Source organism: Arvicanthis niloticus, unplaced genomic scaffold, assembly GCF_011762505.2.
Source record: "Arvicanthis niloticus isolate mArvNil1 unplaced genomic scaffold, mArvNil1.pat.X pat_scaffold_957_arrow_ctg1, whole genome shotgun sequence".
Classification (NCBI taxonomy): domain Eukaryota; kingdom Metazoa; phylum Chordata; class Mammalia; order Rodentia; family Muridae; genus Arvicanthis; species Arvicanthis niloticus.
Genome location: NW_023046522.1, coordinates 1 through 20,802, shown reverse-complemented (window position 1 = coordinate 20,802; position 20,802 = coordinate 1). Strand labels below are relative to the sequence as shown.

The window sequence follows — 20,802 nt, the reverse complement described above, 5'->3', positions numbered from 1 at the left end:
GATGGCTGTTAAGAGGGTAAAGGAAGCACAACATTTTTTAGCTCTGAACTTGCAACATTCCAAATTCTCCAGTCATTGACGATCTAGTCAGTCAATTAGCCTCACAGATGGTTCAGTTTGAAATGCAGCTTCTTTTGGAGACTTTCACTTACAGTTTCTACTCTTGGACAAGCATCACATTTTATATATGTGGTAGCCACATTTTACTTATTAAATGTCACTCATGTCTCCCATTTTTAGGAAAGGTTCATTAGGATATGATTTAGATCAAGTTGATTAGTAGGCAGGTGAGCAGTCTCTAAGGGGAGAAGAATAGCTGTTATCATAGCCTCAGCTGTCAGCCTGACACAAACCTAGAGTCATCTGGAAAGGGGGAACGTCAGTGGAAGAGTATTCTTCATTGGATGGACTTGTGGGCATGTTTCTGGGGCATTTTCTTGATTGCTGACTGATGTAGGTGGGTCCACCCCACTGCCAGGTCTGCTGTCCCTAGGCTGGTCGACCTGGGCTCATAAAGATAGTTACCTGAGCAAGCCAGAGGAAGCAGCCCAGCAAGCAGTGTTCCTCTATGAGTGAGCTCCTGTGCTGACTTCCTTCTGTGATGGACCTGGAAGTATAAAACCTTTACACTTTGTTTTTCTCCCCAACTTGGTTTTGGTCAGCAACATAAAACATAAACAAACTAGAACATATGGTAAAAGCCATTAAGGGGAGAAAAAAAAAACTCCTAGATTATATCATTAAAATCTAATAACCATTATGATCCAGATCTGATTTTTTTTTAAGATTTATTTATTTTATGTAATGTGAGTATACTGTAGCTGTCTTCAGACACACCAGAAGAATGCTTCGGATCCCATTACAGATGGTTGTGAGTTACCATATAGATGCTGGGAATTGAACTCAGGACCTCTGGAAGAGCAGCCAGTGCTCTTAACCTCTGAGCCATCTCTCCAGCTCCAGATCTGATTTTTAACTGTCTATATTTGACATAACATGGGATCCATATTAGAGTAATATATAAAATTTAAAATAATCAAGAATATTGTCTGGACTAATGGAGTGAAGTTAACAACAACAACAACCTTGTAGTAGTCTAATTGGTTGGATCTAATTAATTTCCCCCCCTTAGGAAAGACTTCATTATTAGGTTTTTTTTTTCGGTAATAATTTGGATTTAAAATATAGTACTCCCAAACTGGAGGGTGGGTTTTTGGTTTTTGTTGTTGTTGAAATGCTTTTCTCAATGGAAAAACTAGATTTCTTTAATCCAAATAAAACAGAATTATGAGTTTTTTCTTAAAAACACAAAGAAGACTCTTGAATGTTCTAAACATGAAAACAAGATTTAAGTAAGGTAGATGTTTAGGATAAGTAAACAGTCCTAACAAAAATGATATAAAATGAATATTCTCATAAATTCATTAAAACCAAAATTAGCAAAAATTTATCACTTAGGAATATACCAAGTGAAATACTAAATACCACAGAGATATCTAATTCTTGCCAGGCAGTGGTGGCACATACCTTTAATCCCAGCACTTGGGAGGCAGAGGCAGGAGGATTTCTGAGTTCAAGGCCAGCCTGGTCTACCGAGTGAGTTCCAGGACAGCCAGGGCTACACAGAGAGACCCTGTCTCAAAAAACAAACAAACAAAAAAGTCTAATTCTAAAAGGATTTTAAGAAACATAAAAAGTTAGAGAAATGTTTAATTACATGGGGCACTTGAGTATTAGCCAGCATTTCTGAATAAAATTATGAATGCACTCTCAGATGAAGGTGTTGCATATTTAATGTAAGAAATGTGAATCAGAAAGCTGATTTCATTTGTAATGTAGGAGTAGTAAGATGTATCTAGATAGAATCTTTTTGTCCAGTCAGAATGGAGTTGTTTATGAAATAAATATCTGGTTTTTCTTACTCTTTGAAAAAGAGTATAACTAGTTCTGCATTTTAGTTAAAACAATTAAAAGTATTTGTTTTTCTAAGTGATCTTTTGTTAACATTTTAAAGAGTATGTCAGGATAGATCAGTACTTACGGAAACCTTATTGTTATAAACAGAATCAAGCCCTGATTTTATCTGAGGTTATTGAATTTTGACTTTAAAAATTTGATACAACAAACATACAGACACAAAACCATATTCACTTTCTATAAGTTTCATTCTGACTGTTTCTACAACATACTTTAATCTTTAAAAATAATTCTCATTTATTTTTTACTTTAGAACAATCTTTATTAGACAAAGTCCTTTCATACCCCAAAGCATTTTTTCTTTAACTTTATTTAACCAAAAGTATGTGTCTCTGTCTGTCTATATGTCTGTCTCTCTGTCTCTCTCTCTCTCTCTCTCACACACACACATATATATCGTTTATATCTTAATTAATTAATTAATTTTGAAATAGGGGCTGGAACTCTCATACAAAGCTGTCCTAAAACTCAGAGATCTATTTGCCTCTGCCTCCTAAGTGCTAGGATCAAAGGCATTCCTGGCTTATACAACATTTTTTTTTTTTTTTTTTTTTTTTTTTTGGTTTTTCAAGACAGGGTTTCTCTGTGTAGCCCTGGCTGTCCTGGAACCCATTCTGTAGACCAGGCTGGCCTCGAACTCAGAAATCCGCCTGCCTCTGCCTCCCAAGTCCTGGGATTAAAGGCATGCGCCACCACTGCCCGGCTAGACAACATTTTTTAATAAGATATTTTTAAAAGAAAACACACAAAGAGGCTACGTCTAAAACGTAAGTTATCTTAAATACCTAATAGTTATAAATACAGGTAAAACATTTATAGGTCAGGCAGTGGTGGTATATGCCTTTAATCCCAGCATTTGGGAGGCAGAGACAGGTGGCTCTTTGAGTTTGAGCCTAGTCTATAAAGTGAGTTCTAGGACAGCCAGAGTTAAATAGAGAAACCCTGTCTTGAAAAACCAAACCAAACCAAACCAAACCATATTCATAGTCTTGTTTTCTTAACCAATTTAATTATTTGTTAAAGATTTGAGTTGTAACGGGCACTTTGTAACTGTTTTTATTGAAAAAAACTCTCATTAGGATTTGGTATTTTTGTCTTATTTTCAGACCACCTGTTTATCTTTGTAGTAAATATGTTATCATTTAACAAGTGTTTTATCTAAACCTTTGTATTTCTTTAAAATTAAAAACAGATGAATAACGGTGTCAAGTATATTAGTATGATGTAACACATTAAAATTATTTATATGGGGCCAGAGAGAGGCCTCAGTGGTTAAGAGCACTTGTAGCTCTTGCAGAGGACCTGGGTTTGTTGATTGTCTGTAGTCTGTACTGTTGCTGAAGGCCATGATGGTGTTCATGGTCTTTGTTGCAGTTGAGAGCTATGTTGATGGTCTGTACTTTCACAGGAGACCATGCTGAGTGAGGTCTGTGGTCTATGTTGACATGAGAGGCTCTGTGGATGTCTATCCACGATCTGCTCTTCTGCAGACTATAAAGGGCAAGGAATCTTCTTTTGCCATGGTATTGACTACTGCAGACTCACAGTTGAGAATGAGAGATATAGAAGGCTTCTGTGACAGCCCCTTACCTCTTCCCATCCCCCCAAAGAAAGAGTCTAGGCAGGAAGCCATCAAAGAGAACTCTTAAAAATTGTTATAGGGGTGCTGAAGTGTGGCTCTTCACAGTTGATGGCTTCTAGCGAGGTGGAGAAGTTTTCTTTAAGGGGCTAGCTACTGGGAATTTGGCTGTGCTTTATTGAGTATATGGACAATACAAATTGGACTTGGACTTGGTGTAGGGTTTTTGTTGTTCTTTTTTGGGGGAGGGTTACACGGGTTGGGAGTAAGTCTGGGAGGACTGGGAAGTGAGTGTGATTGGGTACATTATATGAAATTCCAAAATAATCAATAAAAATACTATGTTGGGAAAAAAATATCTTTGTAAAAGTCTTGAAGAGGATTTTTAAAAAAACTATTTTTTTTCTTTTTGAGTTGTATCTTACATATGCTATGATAGAGACTGAAAAACCTTTTTGTTGTTATTAAGAGGCAGTAGTGTTAAAAAAATCTTTAGGATCTTTAGTGTTTACATGTATGTATTCACACATATATACAAACATTAGATCTAAAGTACACATGTAAGTCATCCTCTTAATCCTTTGAATAAAGAGTTTAGCATCTCAAAGGAGGGCAATTATCTGATAGGAAAAATTATAGTTTGGAGCAGGAATAGGTTACTTCTGCTTTGCCATCATGAACCTTGGTTGTTTTTTGTTAACTTAACACAAACCTAGACATACCTAGGAAGAGGGAATCTCAATGGGATGAATGCCCCTATCAGATTTGTCCTTACTTGGGGGATATTTTGTTGTTGATTGGTGATTGAAGTGGGTGGACTTAGCCCACTGTGTGTGTTGTATCCGCCTTGGACAGGTCAGGAGTATATAAGAAACCAGGCTGAGCAAGCTACAGTGACCAAGCCAGTGAGCAGGAGTGTCTCATGGTCTTTGCTGCAGTTTCTGTCTTCAGGTTCCTGTCTTCAGTTTTTGATGGTGGACTGTGACCTGTAAGCTAAAAACCCTTTCCTTCTTAGGTTGCTTTGGTCTTTAACACAGCAATAGAAATCTAAGTAGGATAGCCGCAGTAAATGACTATTAAGGAGGATAATGATGGCTCAAGATAGTTTGGCTCTGAACTTGGAACATTCCAAACTCTCTAGTCATTGTATTTCAAAGCAGCATTGCAGAAGATCAGTTTGAAATGCAGTTTTTTCTAGAGACTTTATCTATACTCACCCTCTTCACAGATGTGATTATACTATATTGTAATTGTTTACATTTTTTGTCTATGAATTGATAGTTTCTTGAGGCAATATTTGTATTTCTAGAGATGACATACAACCAGACATGACAGCCTGAAGAGAATTAAGAGAGCAAGCCAGTAGAGTACAAGGAGCAGAGGTGTTAGGAAAGAAGGCTAGGAAGACTTGACCTGCCTTCCATTCTGCTGCTGTGATAAAACACTCTGACCAAAAGCAACGTGGGGAAGGGTTTATTTTATAGTCAAGTTTATAAGTGAACAGATGAAGGCTGTAAGGTAAGGCCTGAGATTTCTTTTTCAGGATTAGTCCATGCATAGTAAGGTGTATCTAAATTCATCAGCTGTAGTAGTTTGAGGAGATGAAATGCAGACCAGACCAGTTAACAACCTTTAGTTATGAAAAGCAAATAAAAGATTAGGACCATGTGTCAAGGTGTTTTCTGTGTTGTCCCCCTCTGATGATGAGTTGTCTTCAGTGAGATGCCATTGCTAGGAATGCTCTAAGCCCCTTTTCTCTGCGTAAGAGTCATTGCTGAACTGGCCTTCTTGCATAACCCACAGTTATAGCTTTAAGTCTGGGAAGGACATCCATGTGAATTGTGATGTAGTCTTTCTTAAGGCTTCCCCCACTCTGCCTCATGCAGGCACTTTGGCCCAGATTCTAGTTGTGCTGCCTCCCTCAGGGCCACTCTCAAGTATGGTCTCAGTCTCATGCTCCCAGCTTTTGCTTTCTCTTGTTACTGTCATTGTCCTTAGAGTCTTGCTGAATTCTTAACTTCTTCCTGTCCCTAAAACCCAGCATTTATGAAAGCTACCAAGCAATAGCTCTTCTGTTTCCTGTTGGCTTACAGATCCTTACAGAAGAGTTGATGACTGTCTCCAAGATGTTTGGAGACAGTTCTAGTTCTCTCAGCTGTTCTTGAACACTAGAACTTTGTTTTGTCTGCTTCTGAGTGTGGCACACTTCCAGAGGTATGAGGGCCTTAGTAGGTTCTTTGGACTATCATGATATGTAGAAGGAGAGGTCTGTGGCACTTATAGTAATGGTTTAAAGTAATATATCTCAGAATATTGGGGAATATTATCTTTTTCATTCTATCGTAGTGTGTCTCTCTGACTTGTATGATTATTTTCGCAGATTTCTTAAGGCTGATCAGCAGGTATTAAAGTAGCCTGAAGGAATATATCCACCCTCATACTGTGATCATCCACTTCCACAGGAGTGGTATGTTCTCTGTCCTTAGTCATCAGTGGCTGTATTTAAATTGTTGATAATTTCAACCTGTATTGATTTACTTCATTGGCCTTAGGCAGACCTTAGAACGTCATATTTTTGTGACACTCAGGTTTTATTCACTTCTTGGATGCAGTCCCAAGCCATCTGCATCAGCCTGTCAGCTCCACAAGACACTCATTTCCTGGAGTAAGCCTGATTGAGGTTGGATGACTCCTAGAGCTACCTTTCTTGTCTCTGGGAAGTCTGCATGAGCAGTGGAGCAAAAGTGTTTATCTCAAGATTGGGACAATGTCTCACTGCAAAGTAGCATGTCTACCTTTATGTCTCATATGAAAGGGGCCTGAGACCGGAACAAAGGTTTCTGTGATTTGGGAATAGCTGTTCCTTTAAAAGAAATATTCAGGATTAACATAGAATTTAAAGAACTTTTTTTTTTTTTCTTTTTTTTAAAAGATAGGTCTTGACTTACCATGTAGGGAAGGATGATGACCTTGTACTTCTAATTCTCCTGCCTCCACTTTCCCAATGTTCTTTCTTTTCCTGGGTCTCAAGACAGAATTTTGCTGTGTAGATCAGACTGGGCTTGAATTTATGGTAATCCTCCTGCCTCTGTCTCTTAAGTTCTGGGATTATGCCCATGCCAGCATTCCTTGCTCCACTTTCATTCTGTGGTAAATCAGATGTATATGCATGTGCACTAGACTGGAAGTGTCTATGAACAGTTAACAGTTAACATGTTAGCTGACCAGTCTGCAGTCTCAGCCGTCTTTGAACATATTTGGTTAGAATTGAAAACATTGGTTGAAAAGAAGTAGAGAGAGTGATTAGAAGTTGCCTGTTTAACATACAGAATATTACCTGATCTCCTTACCTTTCACCCCTGAGACTCTGAAGGACACTACAGACTCTTGGTTTAATAAGACATTTTGTTGTGGAAAGTTGAGGGAATCGAGCTGAGTATTTTACCAATTCCATGCATGGTTAATTTTCTTATAAAAAAAAATAACAGGAAAGCACACAGAACAATTGAGTCAGAGCCTTGCATATGATGTTATGTTTTAGCCTGAGGAGAAATAAAAACTCTGAATTGTCAGCATGGGATGACTGATTCAGTTCTGGAAAGTACCCTTGGTTCTGAGGTAACTGGGCTTCTGGATGTGCCTATTAGGCCAAGAGCCCCAGGAGACTGTGTAGATGGACATTCTACAGGACAAGCCGCCATGGCTTTCTGCTATAGGAATACTAACTTTGGTTTCTTTAGGATGTATGTAATTTTGTGACATTTGATTGAATGCTAAGACATTTTATTTACGGACAACAGAAACACATTCTGCAAGTGTGGTGTGAAGTGTTGGAGTAGTGTGGGTGAAAGGTAACCATCTGGAAGAAGGCGAATGACAATGATAGTGTAGAGAAGTTTGAAGAGAAGTAGATTGAGAGAAAAAAGGGAAGGTAGACTGTAGTATTTTTTCTATCAATAATAATACACATTTTCTGTTATAGATGAATTTGCAACTGGTTTTCTGGATTGGATTGATCAGCTTGATTTGTTCTGTATTTGGCCAAACAGGTAAAAAAAAAGTGGTTTTTTTTTTTTTTTTTTTTTTTTTTTGTTATATCTTTTTATTTCAATCTTGTATCAATAGTCATTGGTCAGTTAGATTCTGGAGAGGAGGGCAACCCTCCATTAGATCACAGTACTCCTTCTGAAAATTTGCAGCACCTGTCTCACCATGAATGAAAAACAGAGGTTTCCAAGGAGCCTGCAGGGATCTTCATCATCAATTAATCATCCCTGACTTCATTGTGAGGATTGTGAGATCCCAGATGATAGTATATCATAGACCACATAGAAATATTTGGAGAATGTGTGAGTGCCAGGGACTAGAACAAAGGCAGAGGCATGTAATATATTCAGAAGCAAATAAAATAAACATGTACCTTGGTGTATTACATACGAAAGTCCATTAGCTTCTCAAAAGTAAAAGTAGGCTGGACATGGTGGCACATGTTTGTAATCCCAGCATTTGGGAGGGAGAAATAGTAGGATCATGAGTTTTAGGCTAGCCTGTGCTAGATACAACCCCCATCGCCCCCAATTTAGAAAATCCTAGAGGGTTGGGATGTAGCTCTGTGTTCTGAGCAAACAAAAACAAAAACAAAAAACAAAAGAGAGAAAGAGAAGAGGGGAGGGTGGGGGAGGGGAAACTCAGGGGAAGTTTACTTTCTAGAAGAAACTCTTGTTCTGTGATCAAGAAGTCTTGTGTAGTTAGTATTAGCATATCTATAAGAGCAGGGAGCAACCTGAAGATGGTTTAAATTTCTCTGGCAACCATGACCATTTACATCTGGAATAATTGATACCTGGTTGTACTGTCTAGATCTTTAAAAAGCATAGTATATAAAATAATTAGAATTATCTGACCTCAGGAAGATGATGAAAGATACTGAGTAGGAAATGCTGCATAAAATCTACAGCCCCCAGAAACTGTATCCTGAGGACCACATCTAAAATTGTTAGGGTGGTTATCTTTAAGTAAGTAGATTGTGGGCAATATCTAAATTTTTTACTTTAAGCATGGTTTATATTATAATCCAAAAACTGGAAACAGTCTTTACTAGTATTTACTACAAGAAAAAATGTGCCAGTCTAGATTGAGTCAAAGAAACGCAAACCCAAGGAGGATTGGATGAATATGGACATGGCAGCTATTTAACACACTAAAAGTGGAGTGGAAGCCCTGAAGACACTTATGTGGTGTGGGCATGAGATTGTAAGTCATAGGAAAAGGCAAAACTTGACCTTGGTATACGAGTACCAGGACATTTATAACCTCTCAGAGCAATAGGTGCTGAAATTACACTATTCAACAGGATAGTCTGCTGGTGTGTAGTTAGGTTAATGGTACCTAGTGTGTCATACAAAAGACAAGATGACTGCCGTTTGTGGTTCTCAGTGTCAAGGGGATCCCAGACCATTAGGTGTTCTTTGGAGTAGCCTAGTATAGCTTAATAACTAGGCTTCATTTGGTCATTTTTAACATGTCTGTTTATTCACATATTACTGGTTTCTGTCCTTGTGATCTATTCATTTTTTTCCTTTGAAACTTTAAAGTTACTGAAAAGTACATTTTTTTGTTTCTTTTTTAACAGATAAAAATAGATGTTTAAAAGCAAATGCCAAATCTTGTGGAGAATGTATACAAGCAGGGCCAAATTGTGGGTGGTGTACAAATACGGTAAGACTTCTGATTCTGTTCTATTTATTCTCTGATTTTTAGCCTTATTCAGAGCCTTGTCCTTGGGAAGTACCAGATAAGATATACCATTTTAATTAATGTTTATTGAATAGTATATGGTAGTCAGAATTGTGCTGTTTGACGAAATACATGTCTTAATTTTGTATTGTTGTGACAAAATACCGTTATCAAGGCAAGTTATAAAACAAACAAGCAAACAAAACATTTAATTTGGGGCTCAAAGCAGAGTGTCAGTCCATGGCCATCATGGCTTTGAGCATGGCAACAGACAGACAGGCACTGAGCTGGGGCAGTAGTTGAAAGCTTACATCCTGATCCACAGTATGAGGTAGAGAAAGCTAACTAGGAGTGGTGTTGGATTTTTGAAAGCTCAAAGCCTAACCCCAGTGAAAGAAAATATACAAATATCAGAGTTTGCTTAAGGATTTCTGTACTTTGCTCTTTATACAGTGCTTACTAAAATTGCAGTGAATTAATTTGAGGTTATGTTGGGTCAAAGGTTCATTGTATATGTCTTCACTCAGTTGTTTGGACTTAAATTGTAAGATCAGCTCTGACTAGGTAAGCTTCAACTGTAGATAAACTATGGACCCATAAAATGAATGCTGTTGGTACCAGCAGCTGCCAGATAAATAGAACCTTCTGAAGTGAACCCATCATAACATGACAAAGTGAAAGATAAAATGAGAAGTTTTTGTCTTATTTCAGATTTTTTAATACTTCATATGGTGCACTGGGGTGAAACTAGGGACATTTATGAAAGTCCAATGAAAGCTCTTGCCTTCCTTCTTTGGAAAATGAGGAATAAAGCTCATGCTTTTGGCAGTTAGAAATGGTGGATTAAAAGAGAGGGGTTCACTTCAGAGGTTCTATTTATCTGGCAGCTGTTGGCACCTACAGCATTCATTTTATGGCCCATAGTCTATAGTTGAGACTTACCTAATCAGAGCTAAATACTATAGCTTTTGAAATCTGGGTCATAACTTCTCAATTACTAAAGGTTCCTGTAGAATGTGTTCAGTGGAATTTTATTTGGTTGTTATGAGGCTCCTTGATTGGTTAAATATTTGGGAATGGGTCAGGCATCATGGCTCACATCTTTAATCCCAGCACTTGGAAGGCAGAGGCAGGCGATCTCTATGAGTTCAGTGCCATCCTAGTCTATAAAGTGAGTTCAGACAGAGAAACCCTGGCTATACAGAGAAACCCTGTCTTGAAACAACAACAACAACAAAGCCCAAATACAAACAAACAAAAGCAAAAGGAGAATTCCTCTCAGATCTTGTGCTTTGTTGGATTTTGAGATTTAAAAATAAATAAGCAGATTTCAGTTTTGACCGTTGACCCTGGTCATTCTTTACAGGTATCTCTTTAATTGTGTGAATATTCTTGCTTTGTTACTTTTGCCTAAAAAATATTTTTAATAGCCATTGTCTGTTCTTAGTTTTGTGCTGTATATGTGTACATTCATATGTGTGCATTGAAAGTGAGCAAACAACAGGCTATCTTCTCCTGTTGCTTTCCAACTTATTTTTTGTTACAGGATCTCTGATTGAACCTGGGGCTTGCTGTTTCAGCTAGATTGGCTGACCACTGGGTCCCAGTCTGAGAACCTACTGTTTCTGTCCTCCATTACTGGGAGCCCGAGTTACAGATGTCCACTGCCTTGTGCAGCTTTTATGTCAGTGCTAGGGATCATAACTAAGGTCCTCATGTTTGCAAAGCAGGCACTTTACCCATTAAGCCATCTCCCTAGTCCCCACCTTTTGTGTGTGTGTATTTATTCATACAGTGTTAGGACCTTTAAAAAAGTTCAAGGTTGTCTTAGGGTTTTACTGCTGTAAACAGAACCCATGTCCAAGGCAACTCTTATAAAGACAACATTTAATTGGGAATGGCTTCCAAGTTCAGAGATTCAGTCCAGTATCATTAAGGCAGGAGCATGGCAATGTCCAGGCAGGCTGAGAGTTCTACATCTTCATCTGAAGGCTGCTAGAAGATTGGCTCCCAGGGAGCTAGGATGAAGGTCTTAAAACCCATGCTCACAATGACACACTTCTTCCAACAAGGCCATACCTCCTAATAGTGTCACTTCCTAGGCCAAACATATTTAAACCATCACAAAGGTAAAATACAAACATCTGGGGAGAAAGCTGTGAGAAGAACATTGTCTGCTCTTCCAGAAAACTGAGAGTCTGTTCTCAGCACTTACATGGTGGCTTACAGTCTCACCTATAACCTTAGTCACAGGGTATCTGACACCCTTTTCTGGCCGCTGTGGGTACTGCACACTTGTGGTATAGAGATGCACATGCAGGCAAGACACCCAAACAAGTAAAATAAAATTTAAGAAAAATAATAAAAATATCTCATTTAGTAGCATGCATTTAAAAAATTTTAGTCAGACAGCTATGGACATGCCTTTAATCTCAGCACTGGGGAGACAGAAGCAGGCAGTTGTCCTGAGTTTGAGGATAGCCTGGTCTATATAGAGTGAGTTCCAGGGTTACACAGAGAAACCTTGTCACAAAAAAGTTTTTAGTCAGGAAAGTTCATGCTATATTTTACAAACACACACACACACAAAACACACACACACACACACACACACACACACACACACACACACACAAAATTGGGATGTATTTAGGCTAATTTGCTTTTCCTGAAGATCTAGTTGTTTAAAATGCTCTGCTGGGAAGTTCTTCAAAGGACTTCTAAGAGAAAAAAAATACTGTCTGATGGTGGGCTTATCCAAAATTAGGCTATGCCAAGAACTGAAGGATGTAGTTAGTATTGACACACTCTGAATTTAAAAGGTGGGACTTTTAAAATATGTATAAAGTCTGGGAAAAAATAGTACTTTATCTGTGTTATTTGTTTTTGTATAAGAGCACATACTATGATGCAAATTTTGTTAAGAAGCTAGAAATGAACTACCTTAGATTAAGTCATTTGATTTTGAGTGTGTGTGTGTGTGTGTGTGTGTTTTTTTTTTTTTTTTTTTTTTTTTTTTTTTTTTTTTTACAGAGTTTTTCTGTATAGCTCTGGATGTCCTAGAACACACTCTGTAGTCCAGGCTGGCCTTGAACTCAGAAATCTGCCTGCCTCTTCCTCCCACCACCATACACCACCACTGCCCGGCAAGCCATTTGATTTTTGTAATTTGTTTACATTCAGTAAAAATAGTATCAAAATACTTGTTATACTTTTTTTTTTGTTGTTGATGTATTTTATATTTCATTTAGACATTTTTACAAGAAGGAATGCCTACATCTGCACGATGTGATGATCTAGAAGCTTTGAAAAAGAAGGGTTGCCAGCCAAGTGACATAGAGAATCCCAGAGGCTCTCAAACTATAAAGAAAAATAAAAATGTCACCAATCGCAGCAAAGGGATGGCAGAGAAGCTCCGGCCAGAAGACATTACTCAGATCCAACCACAACAGCTGCTTCTAAAGTTGCGGTCAGGTACCTCTATCCCGACTTAAGTTTTCCATAGCAAGTTTATACAAGCCTTTCCCCAGTCTCTTGATGGTTTGTTTGTGTAAATTGGTACCCAAAGATAGGGCATAAGTTAAATTTTAGTGGATATAACCTTCTTTTTATTGTTTTTGAGACAAAGTTTCTCTGTGTAGCCCTGGCTGTCCTGGAACTTGTTCTGTAGGCCAGGCTGGCTTCAGTCTCAGAGGTCTGCTTGTCTCTGCTTCCCAAGTGCTGGGATTAACAGTGTGTGCCACATCTTTGATTCCCAGCTAAAATTTTTGTAACACATATTACTTTTAATAATTTAAAATCTTGCCTTCTGTTAGAAGCAAATCCTGTTAAAGATTCAGAAGACACCAATTAAATTCACTGAATTTTAAAAATAATAGCATCCATCTGTTAGTGTAATTTCATAATATAAAAGCAAAGTTTTAATCCATGCATTTGTTGAGTGCCATTTAAATACTAACGTTTTTATAAGTGTTCATTGCCATCCCACCTCTGAAGCAGACAATGCCCTCTTTCTGCCTGTCATCCTTCCATCCTGTTGCTGCTGCCTGGCTAAACCAGGCTAGGAAGTAGACATTGTTATAGTTTGAATGTGATGTGTCCCACTTAAGCTCATGTATGGGAACATTTGTTCTTGGCTTGTAGTGCTGTTTTGGGAGTCTGTGGAGCCTTCAATTGCTGAGGCTTGCCTGACAGAGTGTGTGTCTCTGGGGGGTTGGGGGTGGGCTTTAGCTTCCTGAGTTTGTCAAGATATAGAGTACTGCTCCCTCTTGGATTTGCTGTTACTCTAACTTCTGTGACCTCCTTGAAACTGAGCCAAAATTAAATCTTTCTCCTAAGTTGCAGAGTCAGGAAAAGTATTTAGTGTAGACTTGTACATCTGCTCTAGTGGAATACTGCTATCATCTCTGAGCTGCACTTGCAGGATCCTGATCAGGATATTCATTATGTTTTTGCCTAAATCACATTTTATTTTAATCATCATTACTTAAAAACATTTTTAAAGTTTACTTATTTTATATGCATATTTTGCCTGTATGAATATATACATATATGCACCATGTGTGTGCCTGGTGCCTGCAGAGATTGGAAGTTATCAGATCCCTTGGAACTGAAGTATGGTTATGAGCTAACATACGGTAGGAAACAAACCTAGGTCCTTGTAAGAGCAGCAAGTGCTCTTAACCTCTGAGGCATCTCTAGCCCCTCATCATTACTCTCTCTGTGGGAAGCTTGTAAGAGGCTCTCTTCTTGAACTTGGGAACCCATCTCACTGCTGTTTTTTTCTCATTCCCTTCCAATGCTTCCAGTTTCCTTTTTGTGTTTTCTTCCCTTTATCCCTCTGCATTTAGATTAAGAGTTGGTTTTCCTCTTACCATCATTAGAAATTATTCATATTCTGCAATGACATAAACTTTCAGGTTAGCTCTGTACCCATTCTCAGCTGCCTGCCAGAAAGTCATGGAGAAAAGATTTTTTTTTCGTCTAAGCAGACCTTCCATTTTTTCCCATGTTTGTGTTTTATTTGTGGTACTGGAGATAGAATTTAGGATCTCTCATGTTCTGGGCAAATGCTCTACCACTAAGCTCCTTTCCAGCTCTGTGATTTGTAAGTAAATAACATGTAACAGCTTTTACCTCTCACCTTCATTTTTCAGTTCAGGCTTCATCTCTTGCTGTTGATCTTTTTGTAGTTCTGACTCCGCCTGTAACTTCCTGTTACAGCTCTAAAGTAAAACTATAGATTGTTCCTCACCTACACATAGCAGTGCCTGAACACAAAGAGCATTTCACTCCTAACTTCAATTTCTACTTGTCTAGAATGTGCCTTGCTTTCATTCTGCCAAAACTTAGGGTGTTCTGATTTTCTCATAAGTTTCTGTGTAAATTACCTTGTGATTACACTAACAACTGCTTGAAATAACATTTAAAAAGGTAAAGTGTATTTTGGGCCATAGTTTTGAAGTTTTCATCTGATGGAGTGGCCTGTTGCTCTGAGCTTGGGGTTATATGAAATGTAATGGTGGGCCATCTGGGAGGTCCTATAGACTCCAGGGCACATCACTGGTAACCCAAACCTCCTGCTGGTCCTCACCTCTCACTTCCCACTGCCTCTTGAAAGTACCAACACGTGGGCAGATCCAAACTGTAGCAGAATTATTTGTATCTTGTGGGTTGCTGGTAGGGGGCGTTGCCTTTATCATCTTTGCCTTGGACTTATTATTTTTCTCATTTTATTTTGATTACTGGCCATCTAATTTAAGTTTTGAATCTCGTTAATTAGGAGAGCCACAGAAGTTTACATTAAAATTCAAGAGGGCTGAAGACTACCCTATTGATCTCTACTACCTTATGGATCTCTCCTACTCCATGAAAGATGATCTGGAGAATGTGAAGAGTCTTGGGACGGATTTGATGAATGAAATGCGGAGGATTACTTCAGACTTCCGCATTGGTAGGAATGTTGGGAACATTTTGTGTGTGTGTGTGTGTAGGCTTCTGCATGTGTGCAGAGCAGGCTGTTGAGTGTCTTGGTTTATCAGTTTCTGTCTCATTTCTGTGAGACATGGTTTATCACTTACCTAGGTTTGTGGCCTGTAATTTCCTATCTTTTCCAGCAATCGTGCTGGGGTGCAGGTGTGTATGGCCACACCTGGCCTTTTACCTGGGTGCTAGCATCTGAACTTATTCTCATGCTGATGCAGCAGGAGGTCTTGCCCACTGTACAGTCTCTACAGCCTCTATATTGGGCTTTAGAAAAAGATGTGCATTTAGAGTTGGTGAGAGATGGCTCAGTGGATAAGGGTCTTGCCTCTGAGTGTGATGACTGAGTTCAGTCTCCAAAATCAGCTCCTGCTTGTCCTTTGACCTCTAGACATGCATTGTAGTATATGTGTGTGTACCTTTCCCCTAAATAAATAAATAAATAAATATTAATTTAAAAGTGATGTAAGCTTGTTGGTCTCTGCCCACTCATCTATCCAAGTGTATTCTTTTCTTTAGGCTTTGGCTCATTTGTGGAGAAAACTGTGATGCCGTATATTAGTACAACTCCAGCAAAGCTAAGAAATCCTTGTACGAGTGAACAAAACTGCACCAGCCCATTTAGCTACAAAAATGTGCTTAGTCTTACTGACAGAGGAGAGTATTTCAATGAACTTGTTGGTCAGCAGCGCATATCTGGAAACTTGGACTCTCCAGAAGGTGGTTTTGATGCAATCATGCAGGTTGCAGTTTGTGGAGTAAGTGATTTCTACAGGGGACTGTTAGCATTGTCAGTGGGGGTTTATTTTAAGTGTGATTTTACTAAAGTTAGAACAAAATGATTGTAGCTACTATAAGATTACCTTGAGGAGCACTAATGTCAGTTCTTTTTGTTTTGTTTTGTTTTGTTTTTCGAGACAGGATTTCTCTGTATAGCCCTGGCTGTCTAATGTCAGTTCTTAAGTTCCCACTGCTGTTTTCTTGGGTATCTTTAATCATTGCATCTCTGTTTGAGCCAGAAAGGGAGTTTACACCTAAGGAGATTGAAAGGCCAGTATGCTATTTATTTGAAACAGTGGAACATAGACTTTAGGTTTAGGTTTTTGGAAGAGGCTGAGGTTTTCAAACTTTGTGGCTCTGTACTCGAGATGTAACTGACGTTGTCTGAGGTGTCTCTAGGAACTCTGAATATGCTGTGTGGAATAGTGTCTCACACCATGTTCCTCAGGTCAGTTTTCTGCTCTGGTTGTTGCCTTTGAGACATGTCTTCCTCTCGTGTCTTAATAATAAAAAGAAAGAACTTTGAAAGGCCTGATTGATAGCTATATGACAACTTAGGTTTGTAATAAAAGTAGTAATGGAATATTTTTGGTTTAATTATAAAGTTTTCAGGGATAGTAAACCTTAGTAAGCCTAGTTCTGTTTTAGACTAGAACATAAACACTCGACTAGGGACCAGTGTTTATGATCCATGGGTATTTCTGATTGATTTTTTTTTCTTTTTTGAGATATGGTCTTGCTGTGTGGCCCAGCCTATCCTTGAACTTGTAGAGATGTTTTTGCCTCTGCCTCCTGAGTACTGGCATTACACATCAGACCCTCAGTGATCTTTTAATGAGAACTGAGGCTGAGAGTAGAAAACATTGTTAGGTCAGTAAAGCTAGTCTGGAGTAAGTATAAAGCATTGCTTTAGTGTGGAGGGAGGATTTTCCTATCCTCCTTGCTCCTAGGCAGTTGACTTGGTGTCTTTAGAGCTGTGCCTTTTGGAAAAGTTAACAGACAGCCCACAGGACAGTGGTAAGGACCATCACAGTGATCTGTATGAAGTACACATAGACACTCAATATATACTGACCACCTTCTTATTCTTGACTTGCTACTGTAGTGCTCATAATTTTAAAAAAATAGTACTTCAGTATTATTGGCCTTAGCCTTCCTTATTCTCTGAAAAGCATTTTTTTTTTTTTTTGCCCCCATGGTCACTGTATGGAGAACATTTTCTGGGCTGCTTTTGCTTTAACCAGCAGGATCAAACTGACCCTCTAGCCTCCAACCATTTTTGACTATGCTGCCTTTCTGAATTTGTCATACTTTAGAGGCAAAGGAGCAAGTAACCGGCCTTTGAAAGATGATTAGAATTAAGAAGGTTAATTTCTATCTTCAATGAATTTACAAACGTGTTGTTACTTTAAATTTAGAAAAAATGTAATTAATTACATAATAGAAGAGGATTTTCACATTGCTTAAATTCTTTGTTGAATAAGCTAGTGAAATTACAAATGAACTGATTTCATGAGCTAGAATGTAGGGATTTAAAGTACAACAAGGTCTTTGACAATTTTTCCTATAGTAAAGTGAAACTAGGTATGGTGGTACATGTCTAAAATTCCAGTATTTAGGAGTTAGGAGCAGGGGAATTAAAAGTTCAAGGCCATCCTTAACTACACAGTAAGTTTGAGGCTAGCATAGATTGCATAAAAGGCTGCTTCAAAAAAGTAAAGCCTAGTTTAAAAGCGAGATGATAAAGTTTAGTAGGTAGCAGGGGTGTGCAGCAGGGTAAGTAGGGACAGGAGCCAGGATGTAGGTAATAGCAGGTATAGACTGGGTCTCTTTATGTATTCATTAAATACTCAGTACCCCTACTAAAAAGCAGACTCTGAATTGAGGCCAGCAAGAGGAAGCTATAAAGTTCTGGAGAACCATCTCTGAACTGACAACAGCATTAGAACTGGGAAAAGAAAGACAATGATACAGAATTAGGTTAAAAGTGCAGTTGCAGTTTGCGAATCTGAAAGCATTTATGTTGAGTTACTATGGACAGTATCTTCAGTTGACCTTTTTCTTTTTAAGTCCCTGATTGGCTGGAGGAATGTAACACGACTGCTGGTGTTTTCCACGGATGCTGGGTTTCACTTTGCTGGAGATGGGAAACTTGGTGGTATCGTTTTACCCAATGATGGACAATGTCACCTGGAAAATAATGTATATACAATGAGCCATTACTATGTAAGTACTTAGGCCTGCCTAGTAAGTGAGTTTTGGTGATTTTAGTGTGTAATCTTGGGCATATGGAAGGGCAGGGTTTGCAGCTTTCTTGCTTTGGCAAGTGTGGGCCCTGATGATGGCTGGAGAGCTGCATTGCTGCTTGTAAAAGTCTGGTAATGTGCTGTTCTGTTTGGGTGGTGGGAATGTTGAGATCCATCTGGCTCCTCACTTGCATACATAATTTTTCAGCCTTGTTGGTCATATTTCTAAATGTGCAATTTTATATCTCTTTTAAAATTTTTTAAAAAAGATTTATTTATTTATTTTATGTATGTGAGCACAGACACACCAGAAGAGGGTATCTGATCCCTTACAGATGGTTGTGAACTACAATGTGGTTGCAGGGAATTGAACTCAGGACTTTGGAAGAGCAGTCAGTGCTCTTAACCACTGAGCCATCTTTCCATCTCCACCCTTACCCTGTATATGTTATGACTTACAAGTACATACTCTGGCTTTCATTGAAAGCAAATATAGGCAAATCACTCAGGTTCTAGAAGAAATCCAGTATTGGTGAATCTTTGTCTTAAGTGCTAGATAAGGAAGCTTTAGTTCTGGTTCCATAATTTCACAGTCCTCAACATTTAAAGTGCATAGATTGTCTTGCATTGAAAACCTCTTAAAATGGGACTGGAGAGATGTTCAGTAGTTAAGAGCACTTGGCAGCTCTTCCAGAGGACCAGGGTTCAATTCCCAGCAGCCACATGGCTGTTCACACCTTTCTGTAACTCTATCTAGTTCCAGGGCTTCTGATGCTCTCACACAGATATACATGCAGACAAAACACCAGTGAACATAAAAATAAATTATATAAGATGCCTTAAAATTTGGAGGTTCTTAAACATATAAAAGAGAAACACATGATACAGCTTAGCAATTATTTGCAGATGATATTTTTTCTTGAAAGCTGTCTTGTGTGGGTGATCTGGATATGAATGCTTGTCAGCTCAAATACTGTAATCTTAGCAATCGAGAATAAGCCTGGGCTATAGAGTGAGACCCAAACAAAATAAAGCCTCATCATTGATTATAATATATAATATATATAATATATATAATATATAATATATATATAATATAATATATAATATATATAATATATATATAATATATAATATAATATATAATGTATTTGTATATTAAATTATATTGCTTGATTCCTTAGGATTATCCTTCAATTGCTCACCTTGTTCAGAAACTAAGTGAAAATAATATTCAGACGATTTTTGCAGTTACTGAAGAGTTCCAGCCTGTTTACAAGGTAATAAAAAGAATGAAAGTTACATATTTTTCCCGTTGTTTAGTCATTAGTAGCTGAATTATGTATTTGGAATGTAAGAAAATGCCACGAGGCATTTATATTCAGTAACTTGACTGAATTTGACAAATGTCATTTATGTTCATTTTAGTTGCATATTATTAGGATTGTTATTTTAAGTTTCACTTTGAAAGATACTTAGGAAATGAAGCATCAAAATACTTATTACTTTTCAATGGATTTTAATTGGTTGAAAAAGTAATATTTATGTTTTACATATTTAATTTCAGGAATTGAAGAATTTGATTCCTAAGTCAGCAGTGGGCACCCTGTCTGGAAACTCTAGCAATGTGATCCAGCTGATCATCGATGCCTATAATGTGAGTTAGTGAGTGAGTGAGTGAGTGAGTGAGTGTTAAATGTGTTTGATTCAGGCCGTGCCATAAATAAAACACCCTTGTATACATACACCTCAGCAAGCCAGAGCAACCATGCAAAATGTGAATGTAAATTCCATGTCTGGAGGAAAGACTACCATTTTAGTCTTCGAAAGCATAATTTAAGCAAAGCAGTAATATTTGATAAAGGTATATGCATAATTTATGTCATTAGGTCATATATCTCCTAATTGGAACAAGAGTAAAACACAACTGACATTTTGCTGTATGCAGGTTTTTTTTTTAATCTTCTTTTTCTTCCCTAAAGTCACTTTATCGATCCATTGTTTTTATTTTTGTTGCCCTGGCAGTCTTGGAATTCACCATGTAGACCAAGCTGACTTTGAATGCACAGAGATCTACCTGCATCTGCCCCTCAAGTACTGGGGTGAGAGGTGTGCATCTGGCTATTTTTACCTGTTTTGATGAATTTACTTTTTTTTTTTTTTTTTTTTTTTTTTGCAAGACAGATTCAGAGGACACACTTTTCTGTTTTCAGTAGTAGTTACACACTCTGACGAATGTACATACATAGGTATATCATTTAGGAACTGAAACTACATCAGAATTCTCTGTAGAATGCATGTAATAATTCCCAGTAAGCACCAGTCCAGTGATCATTTAAAATGACCCACAGGCACTTGCAATTTCATGGAGACTGTTATGCACTATATACACCATTTTCTATATCTTTGTTAGGTTAATTTAGATTAAAAACTATTCTTTTTAACTGTGAAAGTGAGAGGAGAGAAGGAAAGAAAGACAGAAAGACAGAGAGGACAGAGAGA

At 38.0% G+C, this 20,802-nt stretch overlaps 1 protein-coding gene across 1 annotated transcript in view; it reads left to right on the top strand.

The window, feature by feature from the left end:
* The window catches only part of LOC117702545 (integrin beta-1-like), a 33,531-nt gene extending 13,550 nt beyond the window's left edge, over positions 1 to 19,981 (top strand). Inside the window, exons 2-9 of the mRNA XM_034493632.2 lie at positions 7,539 to 7,605; positions 9,189 to 9,274; positions 12,544 to 12,766; positions 15,075 to 15,245; positions 15,794 to 16,032; positions 18,125 to 18,280; positions 19,485 to 19,580; positions 19,868 to 19,981. Coding sequence (XP_034349523.2) covers positions 7,539 to 7,605; positions 9,189 to 9,274; positions 12,544 to 12,766; positions 15,075 to 15,245; positions 15,794 to 16,032; positions 18,125 to 18,280; positions 19,485 to 19,580; positions 19,868 to 19,966 — 1,137 coding nt within the window. The 3' untranslated portion in view covers positions 19,967 to 19,981. The remainder of the gene's footprint in view (positions 1 to 7,538; positions 7,606 to 9,188; positions 9,275 to 12,543; positions 12,767 to 15,074; positions 15,246 to 15,793; positions 16,033 to 18,124; positions 18,281 to 19,484; positions 19,581 to 19,867) is intronic.
* Positions 19,982 to 20,802: the final 821 nt, after the last annotated feature.